This window comes from Temnothorax nylanderi, unplaced genomic scaffold (assembly GCF_030848795.1).
Source record: "Temnothorax nylanderi isolate EJ_2023f unplaced genomic scaffold, tnyl_v1.0 TNYL_tig0020_pilon, whole genome shotgun sequence".
In the NCBI taxonomy this organism is placed as follows: Eukaryota; Metazoa; Arthropoda; class Insecta; order Hymenoptera; family Formicidae; genus Temnothorax; species Temnothorax nylanderi.
The window spans coordinates 95,786-120,339 of NW_027249082.1; the positions used below are offsets into that span (position 1 = coordinate 95,786).

At 35.0% G+C, this 24,554-nt stretch overlaps 3 protein-coding genes across 7 annotated transcripts in view; all 3 read left to right on the plus strand.

Moving 5' to 3' along the window:
- Positions 1-3,536, plus strand: part of Brp (ELKS/RAB6-interacting/CAST family member bruchpilot) — a 64,561-nt gene extending 61,025 nt beyond the window's left edge. For all 5 annotated transcript variants that reach the window (XM_071699828.1, XM_071699829.1, XM_071699830.1 and 2 more), the window contains 4 exons: positions 1,283-1,540; positions 1,910-2,097; positions 2,453-2,507; positions 2,783-3,536. In XM_071699828.1, coding sequence (XP_071555929.1) covers positions 1,283-1,540; positions 1,910-2,097; positions 2,453-2,507; positions 2,783-2,818 — 537 coding nt within the window. In that variant the 3' untranslated portion in view covers positions 2,819-3,536. The remainder of the gene's footprint in view (positions 1-1,282; positions 1,541-1,909; positions 2,098-2,452; positions 2,508-2,782) is intronic.
- Positions 2,829-14,112, plus strand: LOC139769074 (uncharacterized). The gene is made up of 6 exons (XM_071699834.1): positions 2,829-4,785; positions 4,867-5,474; positions 5,716-5,876; positions 6,109-6,256; positions 6,336-6,544; positions 6,883-14,112. Exons 1-6 carry the CDS (start codon positions 3,714-3,716, stop codon positions 6,953-6,955), a joined length of 2,271 nt encoding a protein of 756 aa, XP_071555935.1. The 5' UTR covers positions 2,829-3,713; the 3' UTR covers positions 6,956-14,112.
- Positions 14,113-14,885: 773 nt separating this feature from the next.
- Positions 14,886-24,399, plus strand: LOC139769077 (adenylate cyclase type 10). Its single transcript, XM_071699837.1, has 29 exons — positions 14,886-15,013; positions 15,100-15,375; positions 15,645-15,768; positions 15,947-16,107; positions 16,186-16,317; positions 16,417-16,636; positions 16,859-17,162; positions 17,414-17,541; positions 17,644-17,799; positions 17,922-18,027; positions 18,280-18,696; positions 18,957-19,048; positions 19,166-19,318; positions 19,620-19,707; positions 19,777-19,918; positions 20,157-20,297; positions 20,447-20,596; positions 20,661-20,742; positions 20,892-21,112; positions 21,277-21,438; positions 21,551-21,666; positions 21,748-22,068; positions 22,286-22,425; positions 22,593-22,882; positions 23,051-23,249; positions 23,361-23,500; positions 23,594-23,705; positions 23,937-24,075; positions 24,147-24,399. Exons 1-29 carry the CDS (start codon positions 14,929-14,931, stop codon positions 24,288-24,290), a joined length of 4,941 nt encoding a protein of 1,646 aa, XP_071555938.1. The 5' UTR covers positions 14,886-14,928; the 3' UTR covers positions 24,291-24,399.
- The last annotated feature ends 155 nt before the right edge of the window (positions 24,400-24,554 follow it).

Below are 24,554 nucleotides of genomic sequence, written 5' to 3' on the forward strand. Positions count from 1 at the left end.
CAAGCACCGCCATTTGTCGCTCATTGCTACCAGAATATGTTCGAAGTTTTTATTGTTATGATTATTATTGTCTTTGTTGTTTCTTACCGTCATTGTTACTGTTATTGTTATTATTGTTATTGTCAGTATTAATATTATTATTATTATCGTTGTTGTATTTTTATTTGCCCACCGGCAATGATTATTATTGTTATACGATAAAGAGAAAGCGAGCGCAAGAAAATATAAAGAACGGACAATAGAGAATAGAGATGAAATAATAAATAAATTAAAATAAATCAAATATTTGATTATTACATAGTCGCTCGCTTGCTCGCTTTCTCTCTTTTTTTTCCAATTATTATTACTACATTTAGTCATATTATTACGGCTGCGCTTATGTCGTGTATTAAACATGACAACAAGAAGTAATCGTGAAAACATTTATGTTGGAAAGCATGCACTGCATCGATGAGATGAGGAAGTATCGGTTCATATCTTCGTGATTTCTCTTATTTCTGAAATATATATATTTTTTGCGTTGGAATCACGCAAAGACGTAAGCCTTTGTCGAAATATCTCAAAGATGTTTCAAAGAAACGGTATCCTCCTCTCTCTGATTGGTGCACACCTCGGGCGTTTGCTCATGTACATATATTTCTTATTGTAGGTATATACAGATATTGTTTTATACTCCGCTACGTTTTTTATAACAATTAATATATCTCTTTGTATGTATCTATTGTACATATCTCGCTGTAATAACTAGATATGGAGGAGAGTCTGTGTGATGTCGCGTCCGATTCGTTTTATTATTATTATTGTCATTATCATTATTATTATTGTTGTTGTTGGTCTTATTATTATTATTCACCTATCATGCATTCATGATTTTGTCACGTCGACCAGTTGGTCGGCAGAACGTAGCTCTCAATCTTTCCGCAAAATCTATTTCCCGCGCAGAAATCTCAAATACATATTGTTACAGAAGAAACAAAACTATTGACTTACAAAAAACGAGAAGATTGAGAGTTAGTGTGTAGTCTTACAATCTAATTGCACTTTGGAAATTAAGGTTCACATGCGGTATAGCAGAGTACGTTGAGCCAAAGCGCAAGTAGATGGTCATCGGTTTTGCATTGTGGAATGGTCATTATGATAGCTCTTACGGCACATATCAGCTTCTCTTTCTCTCTTTGTCTCGCAGTTGATTTTCTGGCTAATCCAGAGAAAGAAAAATAATAAATCGTGCATGCGACGAAAATGCAAGGGATGCGCTACAGTTATTCTTTCCTGAATGCAGGTGGAGTTGCACGAGGCGAACAAGAAACTCCAAGCTGGCGCCGTGAAAGCTGGCGCCGATACTATGCAAGAGAGGAAACAGATGGAGGAGCAGAGACGACAATTGGACGAGCAGAGAAGACAAGTGGAAGAAAAGGCGAAGTCCATAGATCAGAAAGCTAGAACGATAGAGGAAAAGGAGAGGACGCTCCAAAGTCTCGACCAAGACCTGAAGAAGAGGAAGGCGAGAATGGACCAACTCGAGCAACAATTACAAAAGGTGATCGCATTGTTTACTAAAGCGTTCTTTTTTTTAGCTATAGGTATTACAGTTTTAATTGTACATATAAGTATTGCAAATATTTATAATGATTTAATATTATATAATAATATTATAATAGTTTATTGTTAATTGAAAAGAAAGTGATTGAAACTGAAGTCAAATGATAATTAATGCTAAAAGTTTTTATTTCAGATTTTATAAAGTGCGCTTACTTAACTTCCATTTTTAAGTTATAATATATATGTTATATTAGTAATTACTAATATTATTAATAAAAATCTACAATCTCATTAAACGTATCTCTCAAACGCATTCTTAGATGGTGTTTTTTAAATTAAATTTATATGATATAATTTATACGAACAGAGTGGCGGAGTGCCGGACAAGAGATTAGCGGAAATGCAAAAGGCGCTCGAGACTGCCGAGAGGGACTTGGAAAAAGCGAGGGAAGAATCGGGCAGGAGCGCCGCCGAGACCGAGAGGCTATTGCAGCTCGTGCAGATGACACAGGAGGAGCAAAACTCCAAAGAGAAACAGATCAGAGATCTTCAAGAGTGAGTATTATTGATGATGCGAACATGATGATGCAAATATCTGACCAGTCATTTCTTATAATATCGATTCTTTTTATTTATAAACATTATGACATATTGCAGAGATGTAAAATAGTAGCTCTTTATTACAATGTGTACAATTTTATATTCTTTAAAAATGACATGAAATAAATTGGAGAGATGTAGATATCTTAAAATAAGTTACAACAAAATAATTATGAAATAGGAAATAATAGATTTATTATTTTAATAAATCTATATGGATTTTTTATTGACATTTATGATATATGCTTTGGGAAATATTTAAAGTAGAGGAAATATTTCACTACTAATACTCTGGATTTTTTTATCGCAGTGCACTCAAAACCGCACAAGCCAAGTTGAAACAAGCTACAACTGCACAGCAAGAGGTCAGTATATCTTATATATATTTACTTGTCGAATATTGATAATAAGAAGAACGTAAATTAATTAATTTATATTAATATATTCTTCTTCTATCTATTAACTTACTAACAACTTGTCTTCTGATATTTTCCACGCTGCTTTCGGATATATACACGACATTCACATATGCGTTCACGTATCGCTGCTTATCCTCCTTGTGACTTTTTCGTTGGTAACACACAACATACATAATGAAATAAAAATATTACGAACTTTTTCCTTGAGGCATCGCTAACAGGCGGGACCCGCCGGATTCCTAAAAAGCTTGTTCTAAGGTCGATTTTCGTTGGGAACGCCTTCTCCGTTCTTTTTAGTACAATTTGCATATTATAAGCGAGACTTTACGAGTATAGACATACACACGAGGGACTTAAAAAACGAAGGATATTGATGTCGATCCGCCAATGGACAAAACCCACGTCGAGACATATAATTATTTTACGTAAAATGCTGCGACCATTGTTAACGTATTTAATAATTATAGCGAAAGGATAATAACGATAATAACACAACAATAACTTGATATATAAATACAAATATTGAGAATATATAAATATTGAAGATAAAACTATAAATATAAATATAAATTTAACGCAGAGGATAAATTATAAATATACATATTAATGCGAGAAGACGAGAGAAGACGACAACGGCAACAATAATGTTAATTAATTATTAATACTAAGAAGAAACTGAAGTATATATATATATATATATATATAAATATATATACACACACATACATATGTATATATACATATATGTATATATATATTCATACCTATATACCGCCGTACACACAAGAGATACAAATACACGCGCATCCATCTGTATATACATATTATTACTCACCGCGGAAGATATACGATGTAGATGTATATATGTATGCACACACGTAAATATAAATATACGAGTTTAAATCAGGAGAAAGAAAGAAAAAAAAACGAAGGAAAAATAGAAGGCGAACGGCAGACGCGAAGAGAAAGAAGAAAGCAACAAAGAATTGCGAAGAGATATAATTTAACCGACGATATAATTTAAATATATATCGAGATACAGGGAATAATGAAGATCAAGGATGATGTCTTGCAATCACTTGAAGACGCATACTCTTGCGTCCTTCGCATCGATTGATGTGACACGTGTACAGAAAAAAATGCACATACACTATGCACACATATACATATATACATTCACCTTTCTCTGTTTCCTCCTCTGTGCTTCCGCTTTTGTTTTCATTATCGCTATCCTGTACATTTTGCCACTTTGCCAACGAACGTCGCTTCGGCACGCATACCGCACGCTTGTCCCAGGATAACAAGGACGAGCCTTCTTGGCGAGAAGTACTAGAGGCGAAGAACCGTGCCATATTCGAGCTGGAAAGAACGATGGAGCATCTCCAGATGGAGCACGACAAGTGCAAGGACCTGTTGGGTGACGTGAAACACATTGAATCTTGGAAGGAGGAGACGGAGACGATGAATCAACACATCGTTCAGCTGGAGCAGCAATTGAAACGCTGTGAGGACCTAAAGAACGATGTCAGCGGACACGATAAGATGAGCAATGATATCGAAATGCAAACGAAGGCATGTAAACATTGTGGCAATTCGAATGCGAAGGATTGGCATATTCTCGCGCTGGTGCGACAAGTGACGGCCTTGAGGAATTCCTTGAAGAATCACGCGGGCACAACGGAATCCTCAGAGAAAGGCGACAGCGACGAGAAGTGGGTGAACGGGGAAGTGGAAGAATCCTGGAAGCGAGATATTGAGGCAAAGAATCGACACATTGTCGAGCTGGAGCAGAAAATAGTGTCGCTGGAAAACCTGCGAAAGAACGTATACACACACACGCAGAGAATGCGCGATCTCGAAGAAACTATTGACAGAAAGTCCCAACGGGTCGCAGAACTGGAAGACGCCGTAGAAGAGCTGGAGGGTTTTCTCAAGGAGGACGTGAAGGAGATGCGTGATCTGCGTTACCAAGTGTCGCTCGATAAAGAGCATATTACAAAAATGGAGAAGTGGATCCAAAAGAACAACCTCACGAACGCGGGGATTGATAAAGCGAGAATTATAGAACTAGAGGAGATGGTTACGAATTTGGAACATTACGTCAGGGAACACGATATTGACGGGCTTAAGCGAAAGCTGCAAGATCGAGAGTGCAGAATTGGTCAGCTGGAGAACCAAATTTTTGAGTTGAAGAAGCTGTCGAAATTTGAGGAAAATAAATCAGGTACGCGAAAGCTTTACTAAAATTGTTATGTTGTTTTTCATTTTTTTATTTTTAATTACATTGTTTCTATAATATTTTTAGTCAGAGACACGTCGAAGGAGAACGCTCTACTTGACGATGGAGTAGCATGCGAGCTGGAAGAAAAAGAACAAAAGATAAAGGACGTAATGCATGTCGCTTTGGAAGAGGATAACAGAATCGAAGAGGAAGAGAGCCTGAAAATAAAGTTGCGGGAGAAAGAGCAAAAGATGAAAGAAATGGGACACGACATTTCGGAAAAGGACAATAGAATCCAGAAATATGAACAACAGATCATAGAACAGCAAAATAAGATTCTGAAAATGGAGAAGGAGATGGCCGAAATGGAAGAAGAATTGTATGAGACGGAGGATATTAGTGCGCTGAAGGAAGAGATTAAATTGAGAAACGAGAGGGTGCAGGAGCTAGAAATGGAAGTCAATTCTTTGGAGACTTCGCTCGGCGAGAGAATTGACGTCGCGATCGAGGAGCTCATTGCCACATTGAAGGAGAAGGAGGAAATAGAGCTTCAATTGAAGAAAAACCTCGCGGACAAGGAGCACAAATTAGAGGAGTTGGACGCAGCTCTTCGTCAGAGCATCGCTATCACGGAGGAGATTGAGACGAAGTTCGAGCACGAGAAGAAGCTCAGAAAAGAAACTGACCAAAGAGTGAGTTGGAAATTTTCGTAATATATTAAACGCTTGTCTTATACGTTTCTCAGGCATTAATAATATTGAAGTAACAGTAAGTAAAATGAAAAATAAGTTTGTAGAAAAATTGCGAATTAAAATTAGTAAAAAATCTGAATGAATAATTATATGCATAATGAATAATTACAATACATTATGAATATCGTATCGCATAAACATCTGTGCTTGTCTCTCAAGAGATTCTTTATTTTCTTATCAGATTGCCGAGATGGAAGAAAAAATCGCAGTCATGCAAGCTGCTTCAGCCACGAAATGCATCACGTGCAAGCCGCTTCTTTATAAAATATTTAAGACTGAAGAGAAACTCGTCCAATCGAATCAGGAGAAGTCTATTCAACTTCAAGAATTGCATCAAATTAAGTGAGTTTTTCAGTTTTATTGAGCAGTTTTGTCTTGATAGTGCATTTTCTCTCTCTCTCTCTCTCTCTCTCTCTCTCTCTCTCTCTCTCTCTCTCTCTCTCTCTCTCTCTCTCTCTCTCTCTCTCTCTCTCTCTCTCTGTCTCTCTCTCTTTCTGTGTGTGTGTGTTTTGTTTTGTGTGTAAACATAATACTTTTTTAACAATTTATTTTAATATTGCTGACTCTTTTGCAGGCGTGAAGCTTTAAAAGCTGCCCTTTCTGAGAAGGACGCTCACTTAGCTTTGTTGGAACATTCAGGCATAACAACTTTAACACAAGCGGATCAAGCGGCGAAATTAAAAGCCGATAAGAGACTATTACTTGATAGACTGAGGGAAGAGGTAATTTGAAAAAATTTAATGAAAATTCTTCGTTCTTATAACATCGAAAACCGAATCGCCATATATTAATATTTTCCAGGACGAAAAAAGTATTAAGTTAAATTTTAAACGGGAAACAACACCACAATTATTTCAAAAAATATTCAAGATATCCGACGGCAATAAAGACGGCAGTGATAATAATAATAATTCCTTTGACGGTCGCTTTAGCGAAATCAGTTCATCGAAATTAGTTGCTGTGAATGGCGACAACTCGTCAAAATCAGCTAGCACGAGCTGCAAGTATTCGTAAGTTGCCAATAACAATTTTTTGAAACAATATATAAATAAATAATTAATGTTAGAAGCTCCGAAAGCTTTTCTGATAAAATATAATTGAGAAGAAACAGTATATAGAATTAATCTTTAAATAGTTTTTTAAAAGGCGAAATACATAATTACCATATACCTACATACATTTTATCTTATAATGTCAATTACTTTTTAATATTATTTACTAGGATTATATATTTTTTGAGATATAATAATGAAGATTATTGAATTATCGTAAATGATTAAAGCACTAACTGCTCCTGAAATTAACGGTTATTAGATATTTCGCTAATCAGAACCGCGACGTTTTGCAGAACAAGAACGTCAATGGTGTCCGACTTGAAAGACGAAGATCAATCGCGGATTCATCAGCAGGATACCAGATAAGTACTCGAGACCACCTACGGTATTTTGGAGTATCGGTCTCTTCGTTATCTCGATGTTGTCATACGCGCACACATACCCGCAAACGTAGAGGCAGTGTATAGAACGTTTTTAGAAACGTAGTGAAAAAAAGAAAACAAAACAAACAACAACTACAACAGCAAAACTACAGTACACCACCAATATCAGCAACTACAGCAACAGCCAATACCTCTGCCTGTGCCGCTCCTCACGTATCGCGCATCAATCTTCATCACCATCATCATCTTCGTCATTATTCGACATTTCTCATCATTAATCGGAATTTTATCATCCACGTGATAGTGCTTAAAAGAATTGTCAAAATCAAGAAGCCGGAAACTTCTTCAGACTGCTGTCAATCCAAATAGATAGCACTCGCTGGTTTACCATGGATGAAATATAATAACAATGGACGACATACGATGGTTTCGGATATTTTATCCTGGCAACGTGTTATAGGCATTTATCTTCTTCTCGCTTCGACATCAGCGATATTTAAATCGTTGTAGGCGTCATAATTTATTATTATTGCAATAATGTATCGAAATATGCGAATTGTTGTTTATTATATAGTTCTTTGCAGCGCGCGGCGTTGTTAAAACGTTGTTAAAAAGTTGACAATTTATTACAGGAGCATTGTTTTATATTTATTTCTTTATATTAATATATTTAATTTTAGATGTATAATTAGCGCTGCAAGAAAAATTAGATTAGCAGAGGATTGAAGGAAATAAGAAATGATTAACATGGATTGGAGTTTTATTTCTTAAATTTCTTAAATAAATAAGAGCTTCTTTTAATTATTTATGGCTATTTATAATCTAATTTGCTTGAAGAATTTAACACAGCTTGGTGAGTTTACATATATCCGCATTCCTTGATATGAATAAAATTACAATTGGAATAAATATATAATCCCTGCCGTCTTTATCCTGCAAAGAAGAAAGTAAGTTAAAAAAAAGTTGGTATTATAAGAATTTGTATCATGCTGCAATTCGTAATCAGAGAAGTTAGTTTTATTATTATTAAATTATTTTTTATCCTTTTTATTTCTGTTTATTTTCACGAGAACTTTATTGGGACACGATCCGTTTGAAAACCAGCGTCTGTGATTTTGAAAATTAATATTTAAGAAATCAAAACGATTCAGAAATATTTATAGATAAATCACCTCTAGAGTGTCGCATTGCAATCGTCACGCTAATTAAATTATTGCAATCGTCACGCTAATCGCAAATGTGGGAATACGCAGAAGGATACGCCGCTGTAAGTACTAGGAGACGTGCAGGATGAGAATGCGCTCTTTAGGACGCACTTTGCGAAAGATCGCGGGAAGCCAAGAGAACGTAGCCGAGGCACTAAAGAAAATCTCTTGTAAATAATACTTATGTTATTTCTTCCCATCCGTGCAATTGTCCCGAAAGTCGTGAACGATTCCTTGTTGAAGCTCCTATTTAAACATTTACATCCGTTCCCAAAATACACCACTGTAGAATAGGAATCTATTATGTACACGCATAGGTATCTCGCTGAACGAAATCCGCATTTACTCGAGACTGTCTTATCGGAGAATGCACGGTTATTATGCATAATGTATATCGCGTGAGAAGATTACAGATCGTAATCAAATATCGCAAAGGAAAGACATGCGCTCTAAAATCTCGATCGTTGATTTTAAAGAAATGGACCTTGAGCTGAAATATGCGCTTTCCTTTAAAAGATAGAAACTTGCGGTGATGTAAATTATAAAAAAAAAAAACGAAGCTACTTACATATTAAACAATAATGTACGTCGTCGCAGATCTGCATCTCGCAAAGCGCATTTGAACGCATGATGCGATATTTTATTACGTTCTCCTTTTTCTCCTTACACAGTTGGCTACTGTCGAAAATTAATAGAAACGGCACAAAATGTTTGACGTATAAAAGGTTTGAAATGTAATTTTTGGAAACAAGCTGGCGAGCGAGCGACCTGATGAGATGCTGCGACGCGCGATGCAATATTTACGACGCCAGTATCACGGCGAGTGCGTTGCAGCATTTTTGCAGTATTAAATATGCATCTGCTTCTTGCGGGAACCATAACGCGACAATGTATTACAAAAAGAAAGCGACCAACGAAGTGAGATCCTGTCGAATGGCACGTTCTTTAAATCGTTCGATCTCGCTCGCCGCTAATATCGTCGCGTCTGCCATTGCGGTGAGTTAAATTGCGAAATGTTGAAAGTGTAAAATTTTATCGTTAATATTTGAGGATAGCCCTTCTGTGAATTCCGCGGGTACGACAGCACTTCTCTCGTTGCTGGCTTATCCATTCGTTGAACTCCGGCGCCTCTTTGCATCTTGACGACGTCTACGAACCATTTAGACTCAAAAGACTTATTAACTCGACTTTAATATATCTAAACGTTAGGACAACTGTAAGCTGGAATCAAAGTGCATGTTGTTGTGTGTGGCGTGGATATTTGTTTAAGCGAAGCATCGCGAATCGTAAAATGCATTTAGAGAAATTCGGAAAAAATATAGGTATATTACTCTGTTATTTAGACGACATTTTTAAAAAATTATTTATTATATAAACCTCATTATTATTTTTTCTCTTTTTGTTTGTTAACAATGATATATAACTCGTAAAAATTTGCTGTTTTATATGTTTTAATTTTAATTTTATTTAACGAATTTAATAATATATTTTTAATCAGTAAAAATCACGATACTTGGCCACAATCCTTGCTAGAATAATGGCATGCGTTGCCACGAAACAGCTTCCTCTCTTACTTCTGACCTCCAATCTCATATAGATACACGTGCAGAGATAAGATAATTAAAATTAGTATCACCGCAAATAAAGTAAAGTGAGAACCGTGAAAGCGAGAATTATATTTACGTTAAGTTTGAATTTTCCACAATAATCAAATACAGACAATCTAACAGTTACCAATTATCTAGAATCTAGACCATCTAAATATTTTCTCTGTCTGGAATCAATAAGAGTTTATACAACGTGTTCTCTTATTGTTCAAATTTTTATAAAGATGTTAGAGAGATGGCGAAATTTTATTAGTGAAATCACAAGTTGTTGAGATGTTCTGATTTTCACAAGAACGATAGCTGTTGTTATTTCATTTCTGTTAACTTCCAACGTTTTGCATCTTGTAATTTTCATATTTATTTGCAAGGATTATTGTCGTCTCTAAATGGAGAATGTAGTACGATTGTTAAATATCTCTTTCGCGTCGATCGAGTCGAGAGATCGAAGGTGAGATGGAGAGGAAGGACGATGAGAGAGAAATAAAAAGAAACAATTAGTTAACGTGTGCCACCGTCATATCAAGCCTATATCATCGTGTTACATCATATATAGCTAAGCAGAAAAAAAATAATATTATCGTTAATTGACACAATTGTTAACACGGAACGAATGATTGGAGCGTGAATGTGTTGTGCGCCTGGTGAATCGATTTTTAAAAATATCGACAGCGTTATTTTTCCAACGTAGAATTTTTTAACAAAATCGAACTCCGGATACTTATCTCACTTTTACGATCTCACTTTTACACGATATTCGACATTTCTAAAATCCGACTTTCATCCAGTCTTGATTAACATTGCGAATATTATATCTAAGTCACTTTCGATGTTTCAACTCTTTGATATACGTCTTGCAATTCGATAATAATTAATTTGCAATTTCTGTTTCGCGAAAAGCCGCAGGGAATGTGTGACTACGTGCACGAACGGGGAAATACGACAGACACAGATAAGGTATCAGATCGAATTTCTTGTTGACATATTAGATTCTACTAACGTACTATAACAATATAATATATAATAGTTACATATTATCACTCCATGAAGATCCTTTCGATACAATCGATGTTGTAGAATTTGTGTCGTCCGCGTCGAAACGGTGAAAAGAGTTCGGGTGAGAGAACGAACGAAGGGGAGGATGCGATTGTATTTCGCAACAAATCGCGCCTAAGTTATTAGAAGCGTAATTAGTAGTAGAATAATAAGCATTCGTTAAATTTTAGGGCCGATTTCATTCTTAGCCGCGAAATCATTGTTATTTGACTCTCATTCCGCAATTGCGACACCGCGTTTATATTTTAAATCAATCATTTTCGTGAACGAAGAGAAAATGGAATTATTAAATAATTAATATTTAATTTTTGTCCCTTTATACTTAAGATTACTTTTCAAAAAGTATTACTCACAGAATATATAAGACTTAATCGCGTTATCATGATAAACTTTTCATCATCGATGAGTTATCGGTTATTATCGAGAGAGATCCTCCCCTCGAACCTCATCAATTTATATGGTACTCAAGGTGATCCTAAGGCGAGACTGCAGAGTGAGACGAGAGTGAGAGTCCGAGTGAAAGAAAGTGAAAGAGAAGCGGTCCTGATATTATTTTTTGACTCGTGACTGTTAAGTGTCCACGATAAGAAAATACAAAAAAAAAGAAATACGATTTTTATGTGAATAATATTGTAAGGAACGCCGTACCGACGTTATCGTAATTCTTATTGGATGCTGTTTTAAGATAAAACCAAAAGAAATAATTAAAATTTATAGTTGAAAATTTAACAAAAATCGAAATAATATACGATAAGACAAATTAAGAAAGTAATTATTCATACTTTGATGAAAAACTTATGACAATTCGCAGACATCGGCGCTTTTAATCTTCATTACTGCTTTTTTATTTTATTTTGTGCTGGTAATGCTGATGCTGGCAACCTCGTGATAGTCTGCATTGAAAATAAAATTTATCAAAAAGAACGCTTCAGCGTCCGATAAGGCTCGACAACGGTACGACGTGATTTCAACCCGCTCCTTTTCTATTCTCCAGTTTCTACGTGTTTAATCGCTAAATGAACAATTGATAACACAAGTCTTAACGAAGAGAAAACACGATAGGGAGAGACGCTTCGATTACTATTATTGTGCAACGTTTATCGTTAATAATCTCGAAGAATCTCGACGCAATACAATTTTCGATCGCGTGTATATACCTAAGCGAATGATAATAATATGACAACGGGGATTTAAGTCAAAAGTGTGAGCGTGAGAGTGAAAGAGCGAAAGAGAGAATGAGTGAAAGAGAGGGAGAGAAAGAGGAAGAGAGGACAGGAATACGAGTGAGATAGGTCCTGTTTCGCCTAGTCCTTGCGAACGCTTAATTAATTAGGCGTCACGTATAATATCTCGAGCGAGTATATTGCGTTTAATCCGCCGGTAATCACCGAAGCCGTTCTCATATTCGTTTTTTCATGATTTTTTTTTCTCGCGCTTCGGTGATTTCCGGCTTCCGGGCAGGAGTTGATGGCGATCGTAAAGCGAGAGAAAACGGCGGATTATAATGAAAAGTGCGACGAAGCTAGGAATATAAGGTTTACCGAAGTAAGTTAAGAGATAAGCTAATTAAAGTAACAGTTTATTGAAATACATTGTTGCAACTGCCATGCTGTGTGCCATTATATAACGAGTCACGTTTGTCGTAAAAAGCAAAAAGAACAAAAAAAAGAGAGAGAAAGAGAAGGAAGAGATGAAAAAGAGGAGGAAGCGGACATACGAAGTAAAATATAGTATGTCTGTGAAATACTTGTGCGCGTTCTCGTCTGTCTGAAACTTTTTGGTTTATAACGCTTTTCGGAATCGTGGAATTACACCGTCGTCCTCGCACACGTCGCACTAAAATCCCTCCTGATAATGCAGTATTTTGTTATACAATTTACTATACAATTGAGAGAACGACAATTTTATCGAACATCAGCGCAAAGTTTTTTAACTGATACATAACGCGAGGCGGAAATTTATGGGCCTTTTCTTAATACCTAATCGATTTAGCTCAGAAGATATAATTTCGCGAGTAAATAATCACGACGGAGAGAGAAAGGGAGAGAGAGAGAGACGCGTCGAGAGGATACGGAAAGGACGACGGGGTAAATACCCGGCAGTCAGACATCGCGAACGATTTCGCTCGAACTAGTGGAACTCGTGTGTGCCTGCTTGCGTGAATCGGCGTGTGCAAAATATACAAATGTGTTGTGCAAAATATAGTAATAACGTACGAAACACGCGCAGGCACGTGTACGACACTTCGCACGTTGAGGAATGAAGTTCCGAAACGAAATTCACGACGAAATTCGGCGCGACGATCCGTTTCTGCGATGGCAAGACGTAATCGCCGAGGAAAAAAAAGTTGCATCCTGCGCAAATGTTCTTGGATAAATTTTTTTCGACGGATGTGACAGTTACACGGTGAGATTTTTTTCTGTATAGATATAAAGATATATACATATACATATATATAGCATCTGTTAATAATAATAATTTATTACGCGCGCTAAGTCGTTTCGTTATCACATCGTGTTACGTAGAAGATTTATCGATGTTGTTATTAACGATTGTCTTCCTTTGATAATCGATAGTCCTGTATAATTGCCGTGTCCGTCGCTGTTAGTAAATTCGCAGGATGCTGTTAGCACAGTACATTACTTCAAGTAATATAAATAAGTATTCAGAGATCTTTTTAATTCTTTAAGATTGTTTATTTTATTTGAGACTAATATTATGATGCTTTAAAAATTTAATGCAATACATTTCAGATATTCAAAAATTTGTCACTGTACTAAATATATTTTAAATATTTTAATTTTTATTTCAGATAAATTGATTTACATGTATAAATTAGGAAAATTTATATATTTAACATGTGGGAAATAATAATTTTGTTTTAGCGACACAAATGTAAATAATTAAAAATATGAAAACGTTTGTTTAGTGAATTTTAATCAGCGCATAGGGCGATTCGTCAACAACCAAGTAGCAACGGATCACTAAGTATGACTGTCAATTTCGTGTAACGCGATGTCTTACAATAGTGAGTATAATCCACTCTCGTTAGTTGACAACCGACGGTGTGTGAGGAAACAAGGAAGGATTTAATAAGTAATCACGTAAAGAACGAGGTGACGTCGACCCATCATAGATTCAAGCACAATAAGGATAGTAGGGCCAGGCACAATAAAATTCGGCCGTCACGTTGTAGGCAGCGATCTGTTAGAGCGACAACTCGTATAAGTATCCATATAGCGAGGCTATTAAATAAACACATATTGTCTATTGTCCGACGAGTGTATTTATTGTTGACGCTGATCGTTCCCTTCTGCAAGCCTCTAAGCAATCTGATATTGAATGAAATAAATATCTCACGGAGGAAAAGGCTGATATTTATTCTATTAACTCCCCAGTTTCTATTCCTGAAAATATTTAGTTAGATTCCATGCTATTTATATAGAATATAGAGTATAATCTCTCTCTCTGTAATATATATTTTATAAAAGTGTATAATGTGCATTTCCTTTGAGAGAAAGAGAGAGAGAAATTTCCATGTATATTTATATTTAATATCTTATATTATTTATACGTATATTTATTTTCTATCTATACTTATATTTATTTTTTAGCATCATGATTAAAGTATCTTAGAATCTGAAGTTTGCTTTCGAAGCTTATATTTAAGCAGCATTTCTTTTATTTTAGCTGCGAGTACATAGGAATTAATAATAATTATTTAGCTGTTATTTAGTGTAACATCAAGAGATTACGACTTACATTACAGTACAGAAGAAAAAACGACGGATATGCTAAGAAATACGAATGCTTTAGTAACAGAAGGTAAGTCAATGCGTAAAAATTAGATTACAATTAGGTTACATTAAATAATAACCTAACATATATAAACATATAATTTATAATTTTATAATACTGATTTTTTATTTCAATATAAATATTTTTAAAATATATTATCAGCATAATATGAACGAATCTTAAATATGCATTGGTTGCGTAACAATTTAATAGAGATTGTTCAATCGGTAGCTTATAATTCAGATCGATCCTCGCGTGCTCGACTGGAGCAACATACTAAAATATTCGCGTCTATGTGCCCCGACGAAATTCTCGATTATTACGACAATTACGAAACCAGGGAATACCACACGACGTTGATGCTCGGCGATGTTTCAGGTTGAAGCAATTTGTTGGATTATCACATATCAATCGTCATTACGACGAGTCACAAATTATAACGTTAGATTTTAATTACCGTGCAGGCTTCACAGACCTCACAGAAAAATACACGAAGACCGGCATTGGCGGTCCCTCCAAGCTGTCGGAAACTTTGAACAGCTATATCGGCGCGATGGTGCAGGAGATCCTCTCGCATAACGGGGACGTCGTGAAATTCTCCGGCGACGCGTTCATAGTGATGTGGAAGCTCCAAGAAGGGATGTTTATGCGCGATATCGCGACGGAAGCGATGCAGACCGCGTGCATTATACAGAAACATTTTGGAACTTACAACACTGACGTCGGTGTAACGCTCAGAGGTTCTACTGCGTCAATAACGCTTTTAATATATTGATTGAGTTAATTCATAGATAAGTTCTGATTTGCTTAACAAATTGAATTTTTATATTTATAAAAACGTTATAACAGTATAAATACTGATTCGCAAATGATACACTGAATCTCAATTACTTGCAGATAAAATAATTTTGTAACACAATAGCATAATAGTATTATATTTTTTAAGAATATTGTACAACAGATTGCAGAGTCTTCCATTCAAAAGTTAATTTAATAATATCTTTAATAGTAAAACTTGCCATTGCTTCCGGGATAACGTACTTCACGTCTATCGGCGATCCAGAAACGATGTCGTATTATGTCATCACTGGAAAACCTGTCTGGGATGTAAAGTTTGCCGAAGGATTATGCCGGTATTAAAGCAAAATATTATCTGCATTCTAACTTGTAATCTTTGCATGCAAGTAGGTACAAACTCAAAGCGAAACAAATATGATTTATTACTTGATTTATTAAAAAATTACATTTTGTTAATTTTATGAAGGAAAAGCAAATCAGATATACCATATTGACACAATAAATTCTATCTAGAGGCGGTGATATTCTCGTGGCGCCCAGTAGCTGGCAATGGGCAAATCCTAACGAGTACGTCTATGAGAAGTTACCGGATGGTGTACATACTTTGATCATAGCTTGCTCAGCAATGTGGTACCATTCCAGAGCTCATGATATTCACAATGGTACTGGAATCAGTACGTGATTTTACATTAGAAAAATGTAAGGAGTCTTTTATTTCTATTCTAAGTAATAATATGCATTGCAATCGCTAGATAACAGAAACGCCGAACATAACAGAAACTTTTTCGACTTATCACATGTCAAAGTGCCAAATAGTGCAACCTTAATGAATTGGACCGGCGATACTCAGAAAGAACATGATTTCGAGCAAGTCGATTATAGCCGTGAGTAAAAACGTACAATCCGAATTATGTTATTCATTTTTACATCGCTTTGAATCGGTTAAGATCGCGAATTATAATTATAAATGTTTCATTTCGTAGTGAGGCCTAAAGTCATAAGGGTAGCCAAAGAGCGATTAAAGGATTCATTAAGAAGCTATATGCTCAGACCAGTAATACGATCCGTGGAAATGGACGAGCCGTTGGAGCATCTTACAGAGATGAGACAAGTAGTCATACTCTTCATCAACGTCATCACGACGGTTATGGATAACGAAGAATTGATCTCGCTCGTTAGTGCGGCTTATAAATTAGTCTGCGGGTAAGCATCCAAACTTATATTTTTATCTAACTCTTTTTTATCATCAGCAATTATATCTACAGTTACAATTATTCATTATATTAATTATATTTATAGCTACATTTATTTATTTATCTTAATGTAACTAGTCGCGAAAGTAACAATTTCGCTTATTACTACAATAGTTAATTTAAGAAGGAATTATTTTAACCGCACAGTTGTCAATATTTTTTATTTTTCAAGGCTAGTCTGCGAGATGCACGGATGCGTGAACAAGACATCCCTCTTCGACAAGGATCTGATATTTCTCTGCATATTCGGACTGCGCGGCGACAAACACGAGCTGGAATCGCAGATTGGATTGAGATGTGCCAGTAAGGTGCGGCAGCATCTCCTAGCGATGAGGAACGTAAAATCCGTGACGATCGCTGTTACCACCGGGATGACATATTGCGGTGTGGTCGGTCATATTTTACGGAGGGAGTACACCGTGATAGGAATGTCGGTGAATAAGGCAGCGCGTTTGATGGTCGCATATAATAACAAAGTAATTGAATAAAAAATAATTACTTGCCTTTTATTCATATTCTGTTTGTGAATTGTAGATGTATCTCGTTAGATAAATAATCTATCTTTCGCGAATATGTCGTTATCAAATTGGGAAACAAGTTATCGTCACGTTAAAAAGTGACATAATTTTTAATCTTTTAATTGACACTAAATTTTAGCGCATTTGTAATTAAAGATAACAAATACTTCGCTTCTATTCTATACAGAAGTGTAATCGTTATCTTTAAGGTGATATGCGATCGCGAAAGCTTCCTGCGCTCTCGTCTCGAAGCAAGACACTTTATACTGCAAGAGCCGAGACATCTGAAAGGAATCACGAACGTCGGTCCTGTCTATGAGTTTCAGGAACAGACAAAGTATCTCGCAACTTTTTTATTTTGTAATTTTCTGGAAATTAACGTTTATATCTTCGTAAAATATCATCTCTTACTGATACACGACTTTACGCGTGGTTGCAGATTTATTGCGCCTGAATTAATACGGAGAAAGTATCCTTTGCTCGGACGGGAAGCGGAAATGAAGATTTTTCGACAGATGCTATCGAATCTGATAGCACATTTCACCACGGACGAAACAACGCAGCATATACAACCCGAACATATGTTGATTATAAAGTGAGCAATCTAATTCCCATCGGGACTTTTAATTTAACTTTAATTTTTAATTCTTGATTATTAATTTGCAAATGCAATGTTTTACACTTATCTAATCTAGTTTTTATTGTCTTCTTTTTCAGAGGCGAACCGAGAATCGGCAAGACGAGATTGTTGGATGAAATTGCACAGAATATTCCCGCAGGTGTATCACGCAACTATATCTCCTTAGTTATGAACGATGCTAAGGTTGACATAAAAACTGCAAGATTTTTTAACTATCACATATTTAATTTAATCGATTATGTCAAAGATACATAAAATTAAAAGCTTATCTTCCTTTATCATTTTAATTAGAAATTACTATTATTTTAATGGAGCATTTATTTATTAAATAATTTATTAAATAAATAGTAATTTTTAATCTTTCCTAATCGAGAGTCAAGAGTTAGAACTTTTTTCAAAACAGAGTTCAAATCAATAGTTTTTCTCTTAGCACAGGCGTCTTACAGTTTGGTCCGTCTGATATTTTCCATACCGCTGGGCTTCAACGACGCCACTGCCCCGAGAGACCGCGAAGAAATACTGATGTCACGACTGGAACATGTATACGAACCAGAATTTCTTTGCGTCCTTAATCAGCTCTTCAACGTGCATTTCATGATGAGCCCGCGATACACAGCGCTATCCGGGAAACAAAAGCGCAAAGTATTGAGCAATTTTCTGCTTAAACTGATGAGAGACTGTTTTAAGGAGCTATGGGTGGTGATCATCGATAATGCCCAGTATAGTGACAATGATTCCGTGAAACTGTTTCGTACGATGACCAAACAGAGCACAGTCTTCTTCATCCTTAGCATCGGACGCGAGCTCAACGGCGAGTACGAAATACACCCCACCGTTTTGGAGAGAGCACGAGTACGAACATTCAAAAGAATTAGAGGAATTAATTTAATTAAACAAAGATCATGCAAAGATAAATGCAATAATGATCTTTTTTAACGCCATTAATGTATCATGTATCTCTTATTTGTTTTTATAATTAATATTTCGTAATGAGAAATTTGTAATAAGAAATAAAAGTATTGCATTAAATTTATATGTCGATATATCTTTTTGTATTTATTTTTACGATACTGCAAGACATAAATATATAAATTATTTTTTACTATTAATAGATTATCGAATTGGGTCGCATAGACAAGTGGTATCACGCAGCGCTCGCATGTCAGATCCTTGATGCATGTGGAATTCCTCCGGAACTCGAAAGGTTGGCCATTCTAAATATGCAAATAATTTTCTTTTGTTGAAGAATGCTTTTAATAAACAGCTAAAATATAACTTTCTTTGCGTCTATATTTTGTGTATCTGTATTTTGTCTTTTTAGATTAATTCAAGAAAGAAGTTTTGGCAATCCAGGATGGATAGAAAGTTACTTATTGAGCCTCACACAATCTGGTAGCCTCGTAATAGTGCATATCAGCAAAATGATTGCCGAGGAAATGGGCTATGTGCTTCCTCCCATTTATATGCTGAAAAGGTCTCATAATTTTATCTACAATTCTAGAGTCTAACTTATCCAATATGTCTATTTGCTTTTGAATGTATAAAAGTTGAAATTGTGACTAAAATAGAATTATAGGAAAAGCAGAATCATTTAAAATAGATCAAGATTGATTCAAAATTTTTTACATATGTATATTACATATATTTTATTACAGATAACTTTTTAAATCATAAAATATATTTCCTTACTCGCGACTACAAATATCCTAATATAATTATAATTAATAGTGATTAACATAAAATTATTAAATACACGATGGTCAGTAATTGTTCAGGTTTGCCTCAGAGGATATTTTTCTGAATGACGGGAATAATGAAGAAGAACGTTCGGACAAATGGAAGATGTACAGGACAAGTTATCGTGTAGGCTTTTTTTCCATTAATTATTTCACGTAATTAATAACTGATATAAGATAATTATTTTAATTTCAGAATGGTCCAATATCTTCGATGAAGCTGCAAAGCACTGTTCACAAATCGGGAACAACAATTTATGACGAAGAAACAATCGCCGTTTGCAAATTTACAGAAGGTTTTGTGCCAGAAGAGGGAGATACTGAAGTGACAATGGATGGTATAATTAAGATCAATACCAATTTTAATGACTAATTCTAATTCTCATGTAGTTAATTAAGTATTAGTTTATTAAATGCCCATATTTTTAACACAGTTTGTACACTTTTATAAATTAATTTATTTTCTGTTTAGGTAGCTTATAGTATCTTAAAGTGTGCATCGTGTAATTTTATACACATTGCACGATATGTCTATCCTTTTGTGTATTATAAAATTATTATATGTTATGTTGTCAGTAATGATTTTGAAGATTTTTGACTCGTTAACACCGCTGGATCAAATGTTATTAAAATGCGCGTCGGTGTTGGGAGAAATTATTAATAGAAGCATGCTACAATACCTAATGGAAGATAAATCTATAAGGGAAATTGGACTCGGTAAAAAGATACCTAGCAATAAATGCAAATATTTGCAATAAACAATCCTTTGGATATTCTTAGGGGATATCTTGCGCGATTTAAATAATTACTTAATTTTGTTTTATGCGACTAAATACTGTTTAAAGCAATATTTATTGTTATCGTAGCTGTCAAGAAACTCTTCGAGATTCGAATCTTTGGATGCGCGCGGGGCGATTTTACTACGAGCGGCAGACCGCTGGTATTCTACAGAAATATAAGGAAACCTAGTCTCGAGGCAGAAACTGCGTGCGAATGTGTGGATCTTATGATACCAGGTATATAATAAAGCAAACATTCAAATGCAAAATTCTATATGCCTTATAATAAAACTTTATTTAGAGGAACTAACTGACTTGCCGCGGCACGCGTCTTGCGGTCTGATGCATTTTAAAATGTCGATGTTCCGCGAAACTACTTATAGGTAGTGAATGATTTTAATATTTGGATAAATCATAATGATAGAGCAATTAAGATATAATATTTTAAATATTCTGCATAAAATTCTACTGGACCTAATGCTTCAAATATCAATAAAATTAATTGTATCTTTTTATATTTATATATATAAAGATCGCTCACGGAAAATCAAAAAATGGAATTACACAGCAAGGCATTAAAATATCTTCGGCAACATACCAAACGATGTATGGCTTGTGGCGAGATACAATTTGCAAGATTGTTAGGAAAAACGGCCGTGCAAGAAACTAGAAGAACAAAATTAACTGTCGACGTCGCCGAAATGCATCAACTTGAAGAAGCAACTTACACTCTCAAAGAAGAGACAGAAAACGGTATCATATACAATCTGCAATCAGTCTTGAACTCAGTTTGGATATGAATTGAATTAATACATTATACATGCAATTAAGCTATTTTAATAGATATGCAGCAATTTTAAAATAAATGAAGATATGTCATATATTGTAATAATTTTGTAATAATATATTGTCACCAGATATGGAACAGGTAACAGAGAGAACACCGATTTGCCTCAATATTTTTCAAAAAGTCAGAAAACCCACCAAGACCTTTTCTAACGTTGACTTCGCCAACTGTCAATGCCATCTTATTTTAACAACTGTCTACGCTCAGATGTTGGAACATTGTCAAGGAATCGGTAAGTCAACGTAAATCAATATCGGCACGCATAATATGAAAATATTACATATATTTTCTATTCTTTTTTTAATTTTTAAATTATGAAAACCGTTTTATATACTCTATTCTAGGAAAACAAGATATGATCTTGACGGCGATTTTGGAGTTTGTGGAGATTTGTTTAGCGAGTAACAACGTACCTCAAGCTCGCAGACTTCTGAGTGACGCTGAAGCTCTGCTTCAACAAGTAAGCAAGACGGACATAAAAGAACAAAAATAGTAAAATAGTTCAAAAAGATAATATTAATCGTGATCTCTTTAACGGTAGATGTTCGAGACTAACGAGGAGAAATCGATAGTCTTGCTTTATCTCACCGCAAAAATCCAGACACTTCAAGGTAAATGCCATTTGGAAAGCGGATTACTTTCCGAAGCAAGCAAGAAGCTGAACGAGGCAATGACCAGTCTGGGCTACAATTTTCCGCACCGTAAATTTACAATCGATTTGAAGTCGACGATTCAACTCGAACTGCTAAGATGGAGATTGGTCTGTCCCAAGCGTTGGAAAATTGACACTACCGATGAATTCACTACGAATTATATCGAGCAACTGGCTAATTGCTTGGCAGAGATGTTTAACGTATTTAGAGTAAGGATAATTATTCGGCAACGATTTTTCGATACTGACTGTTCAAGTCTACATGATCATAAATTGTCTTTTGCGATAACTCGCTCAGTGTCTGTTATGAAATAAAATAAGCTTCATAGTTATTGTGACTTGCTCAATTTCGTAAATATTTGTTTCTATATTGAATTTTGAAGTTCAATAATTGCCGTCTATTATAATTCGAATTTCGAAATTTCAGGGAACGAAGGAAATGAAGAAACGTGCACGACTAGCAGCCATCTGGGGCTTAAATGCTGCGCTGGATGCATCGAATGATTTTTTCACGCTCTGCACTTCGTTCACGAATATGATGATCACTGCGCATGTCTACCAAACCAAGTGCTATGCCAAGATAAAATCATTTAAAACCACAAAAAGTTTAATGAAAACAATTGATTAATAATTTCTGCATATGAAATTCATTACACGTCATTTGTAACGTTATGAAATATTATCTTCTTTCCACAAGGAAATTTGTTACATTGTTTAATATTATTTTTGAGCAGGTCAATCGTTCCTTATTTGGAAAAACAGGCTCTCAGTATTTGTGCAAAAAAAGGAGATTTGCTCGAGTTTCAAGAGCTCAAAGCCATTGCCGAACTTTATGCGGGAGTATTTTTCTCGCGATGGTTAAGAGGAGAGATCAGCAAAGCAATCAGAATCGGCTTTATCACAATGAGGATGGCGCAAACTATGGATTCTGTATTTCTTAAGTTGCTCATACTACCGAGATTAACGCACTTGCTCATGATCTCGTGCCGTCATTCGGAAGTCGTCACTTTGCTGAGAGAATTGGGTAAGCTTTCCGAATGAAAAAAAAAAACGGATAGGTTTTAACAAATCTTAATGATCTTATATTAATGAATCTCATATCTGCCGAATATGATAAATTACATAACAGATCAAGCAAGTTGATGTTTTAATCACATATAGGAATACTTATGTTCTAAAATTGTATATACAGAATTCGCATCACGAAACAATTTGGATAAATCGGGTCGTACTTGGTACTACGCCACGTGCGCTGATGTGCAACTCGACACCGGTCTCACAGTTCTCTCGTTTCAAAATTGCGACGAATATTATCTTCAGGAAGGAGAGACTATAGTCAGCCTACACGATCCCGAAGCGGAAAGACGATATTTTACCTCCATGTGGTTGTGGTAAATACGAAAAGCTTCGCTTTATGTCGAATTAGAATTAACAGTTCCGAAAATATATTATTATTGTAGAAATAAAATTTTGGATTTTCGTTCTAATATGCGTTATCGAAGGTGCGTCAGAACGCAGCAGTGGGAAGCTATGAAAGTTTGGAGCAGCAGAAACGTGACGGCCGAGAGTGTGGTGGACGAGCACAAGGTGGCAGCGACGATTACCGCGTTGAAGAAAATTGAGGGATTGCTAATTTTGTACGGTAATAAAGTGGTTGAGTATTTGAATGTTACGCAATATGTATATATACATGCATGTATAAAATTATTACCAAGGTAAAATTGCAATTTTACAGTAAGGGAAGTTACTAACAGGAACATAAACGCATTGAGTACGCTAACGGAAATTAAGCATGAATTCAGGCATATCAAGAGTATGATAAAGGTCGTAAAAATTGCAATTCCCAGGTATAAAAAATTGATTATTGTTAATAATATTTTATTATATATAATAATTATATATAATTTATTATAATTTAAACTAGCTCGCACAAAATAATTTTGCATATTGTAAATATTGTAAAGTAATTTCAATGATATTATAACTTAAAGTTATTTTGATAGAACATTAAAATTTTGATATTTGCTTTTTATTTAAACTTTTTAAAGAATTATTCTAAAGAACCGAAATGTTTGTAGGTATATGTTGATGAAAGCTTATTATTATATGATACAGTCGCGAAAAAGTGCTGCAATAAGTATGCTACAAAAAACGAAAAAATTATCTATAAAAGTAGATAATAGAATGATCTATGCGTGGGCAAATCATTGTCAGCAGGTACGAGAAAATTTATTTTTATTGTGATTTCACATAATTACGATATTTAAATTTTGCCGTATTACATTCAGGCTTGGCAAGGTGCCATATCTCCCATACAGGAGGGCTTATGGATAGAAAAGACTATGAAGCTACATGATGGATGGGATGAAGTAAATGCCAACGATTCAACGATGGTTCCTTTTACACTTCCATTACCGAAATATATATTGTAAATATTTGTAATTTTAATGCATAATAAGTATGTATATGTTTACAGTAATATATACTTTATACATATAATATATTATATAAATATTAATAAATTTTTAATTAAATACACAATTAATGCGCTTTCAAAAAATAAAATCTTCTATAAGTCTTTTTTTATGCATGGCGCATGTGATTAATCGCATAAATTAAATCGCATAAAAATTCACGATCCGAAATTTTCATGATTACTAATGAAACTCGCTAGAACTTAAAAATAATTAGAATAT

Excerpts from the sequence above, each read along its gene's own strand:
- LOC139769074 (XM_071699834.1), top strand. The coding sequence starts at position 3,714 with ATGCACACATATACATATATACATTCACCTTTCTCTGTTTCCTCCTCT. Across the intron at positions 5,877-6,108 it reads CAAGAATTGCATCAAATTAA|GCGTGAAGCTTTAAAAGCTG; the intron begins GTGAGTTTTTCA and ends ACTCTTTTGCAG. Across the intron at positions 6,545-6,882 it reads AGCACGAGCTGCAAGTATTC|AACAAGAACGTCAATGGTGT; the intron begins GTAAGTTGCCAA and ends GACGTTTTGCAG.
- LOC139769077 (XM_071699837.1), top strand. The coding sequence starts at position 14,929 with ATGTGCCCCGACGAAATTCTCGATTATTACGACAATTACGAAACCAGG. Across the intron at positions 19,049-19,165 it reads ATTCCTCCGGAACTCGAAAG|ATTAATTCAAGAAAGAAGTT; the intron begins GTTGGCCATTCT and ends TTGTCTTTTTAG. Across the intron at positions 22,069-22,285 it reads AGATGTTTAACGTATTTAGA|GGAACGAAGGAAATGAAGAA; the intron begins GTAAGGATAATT and ends TCGAAATTTCAG.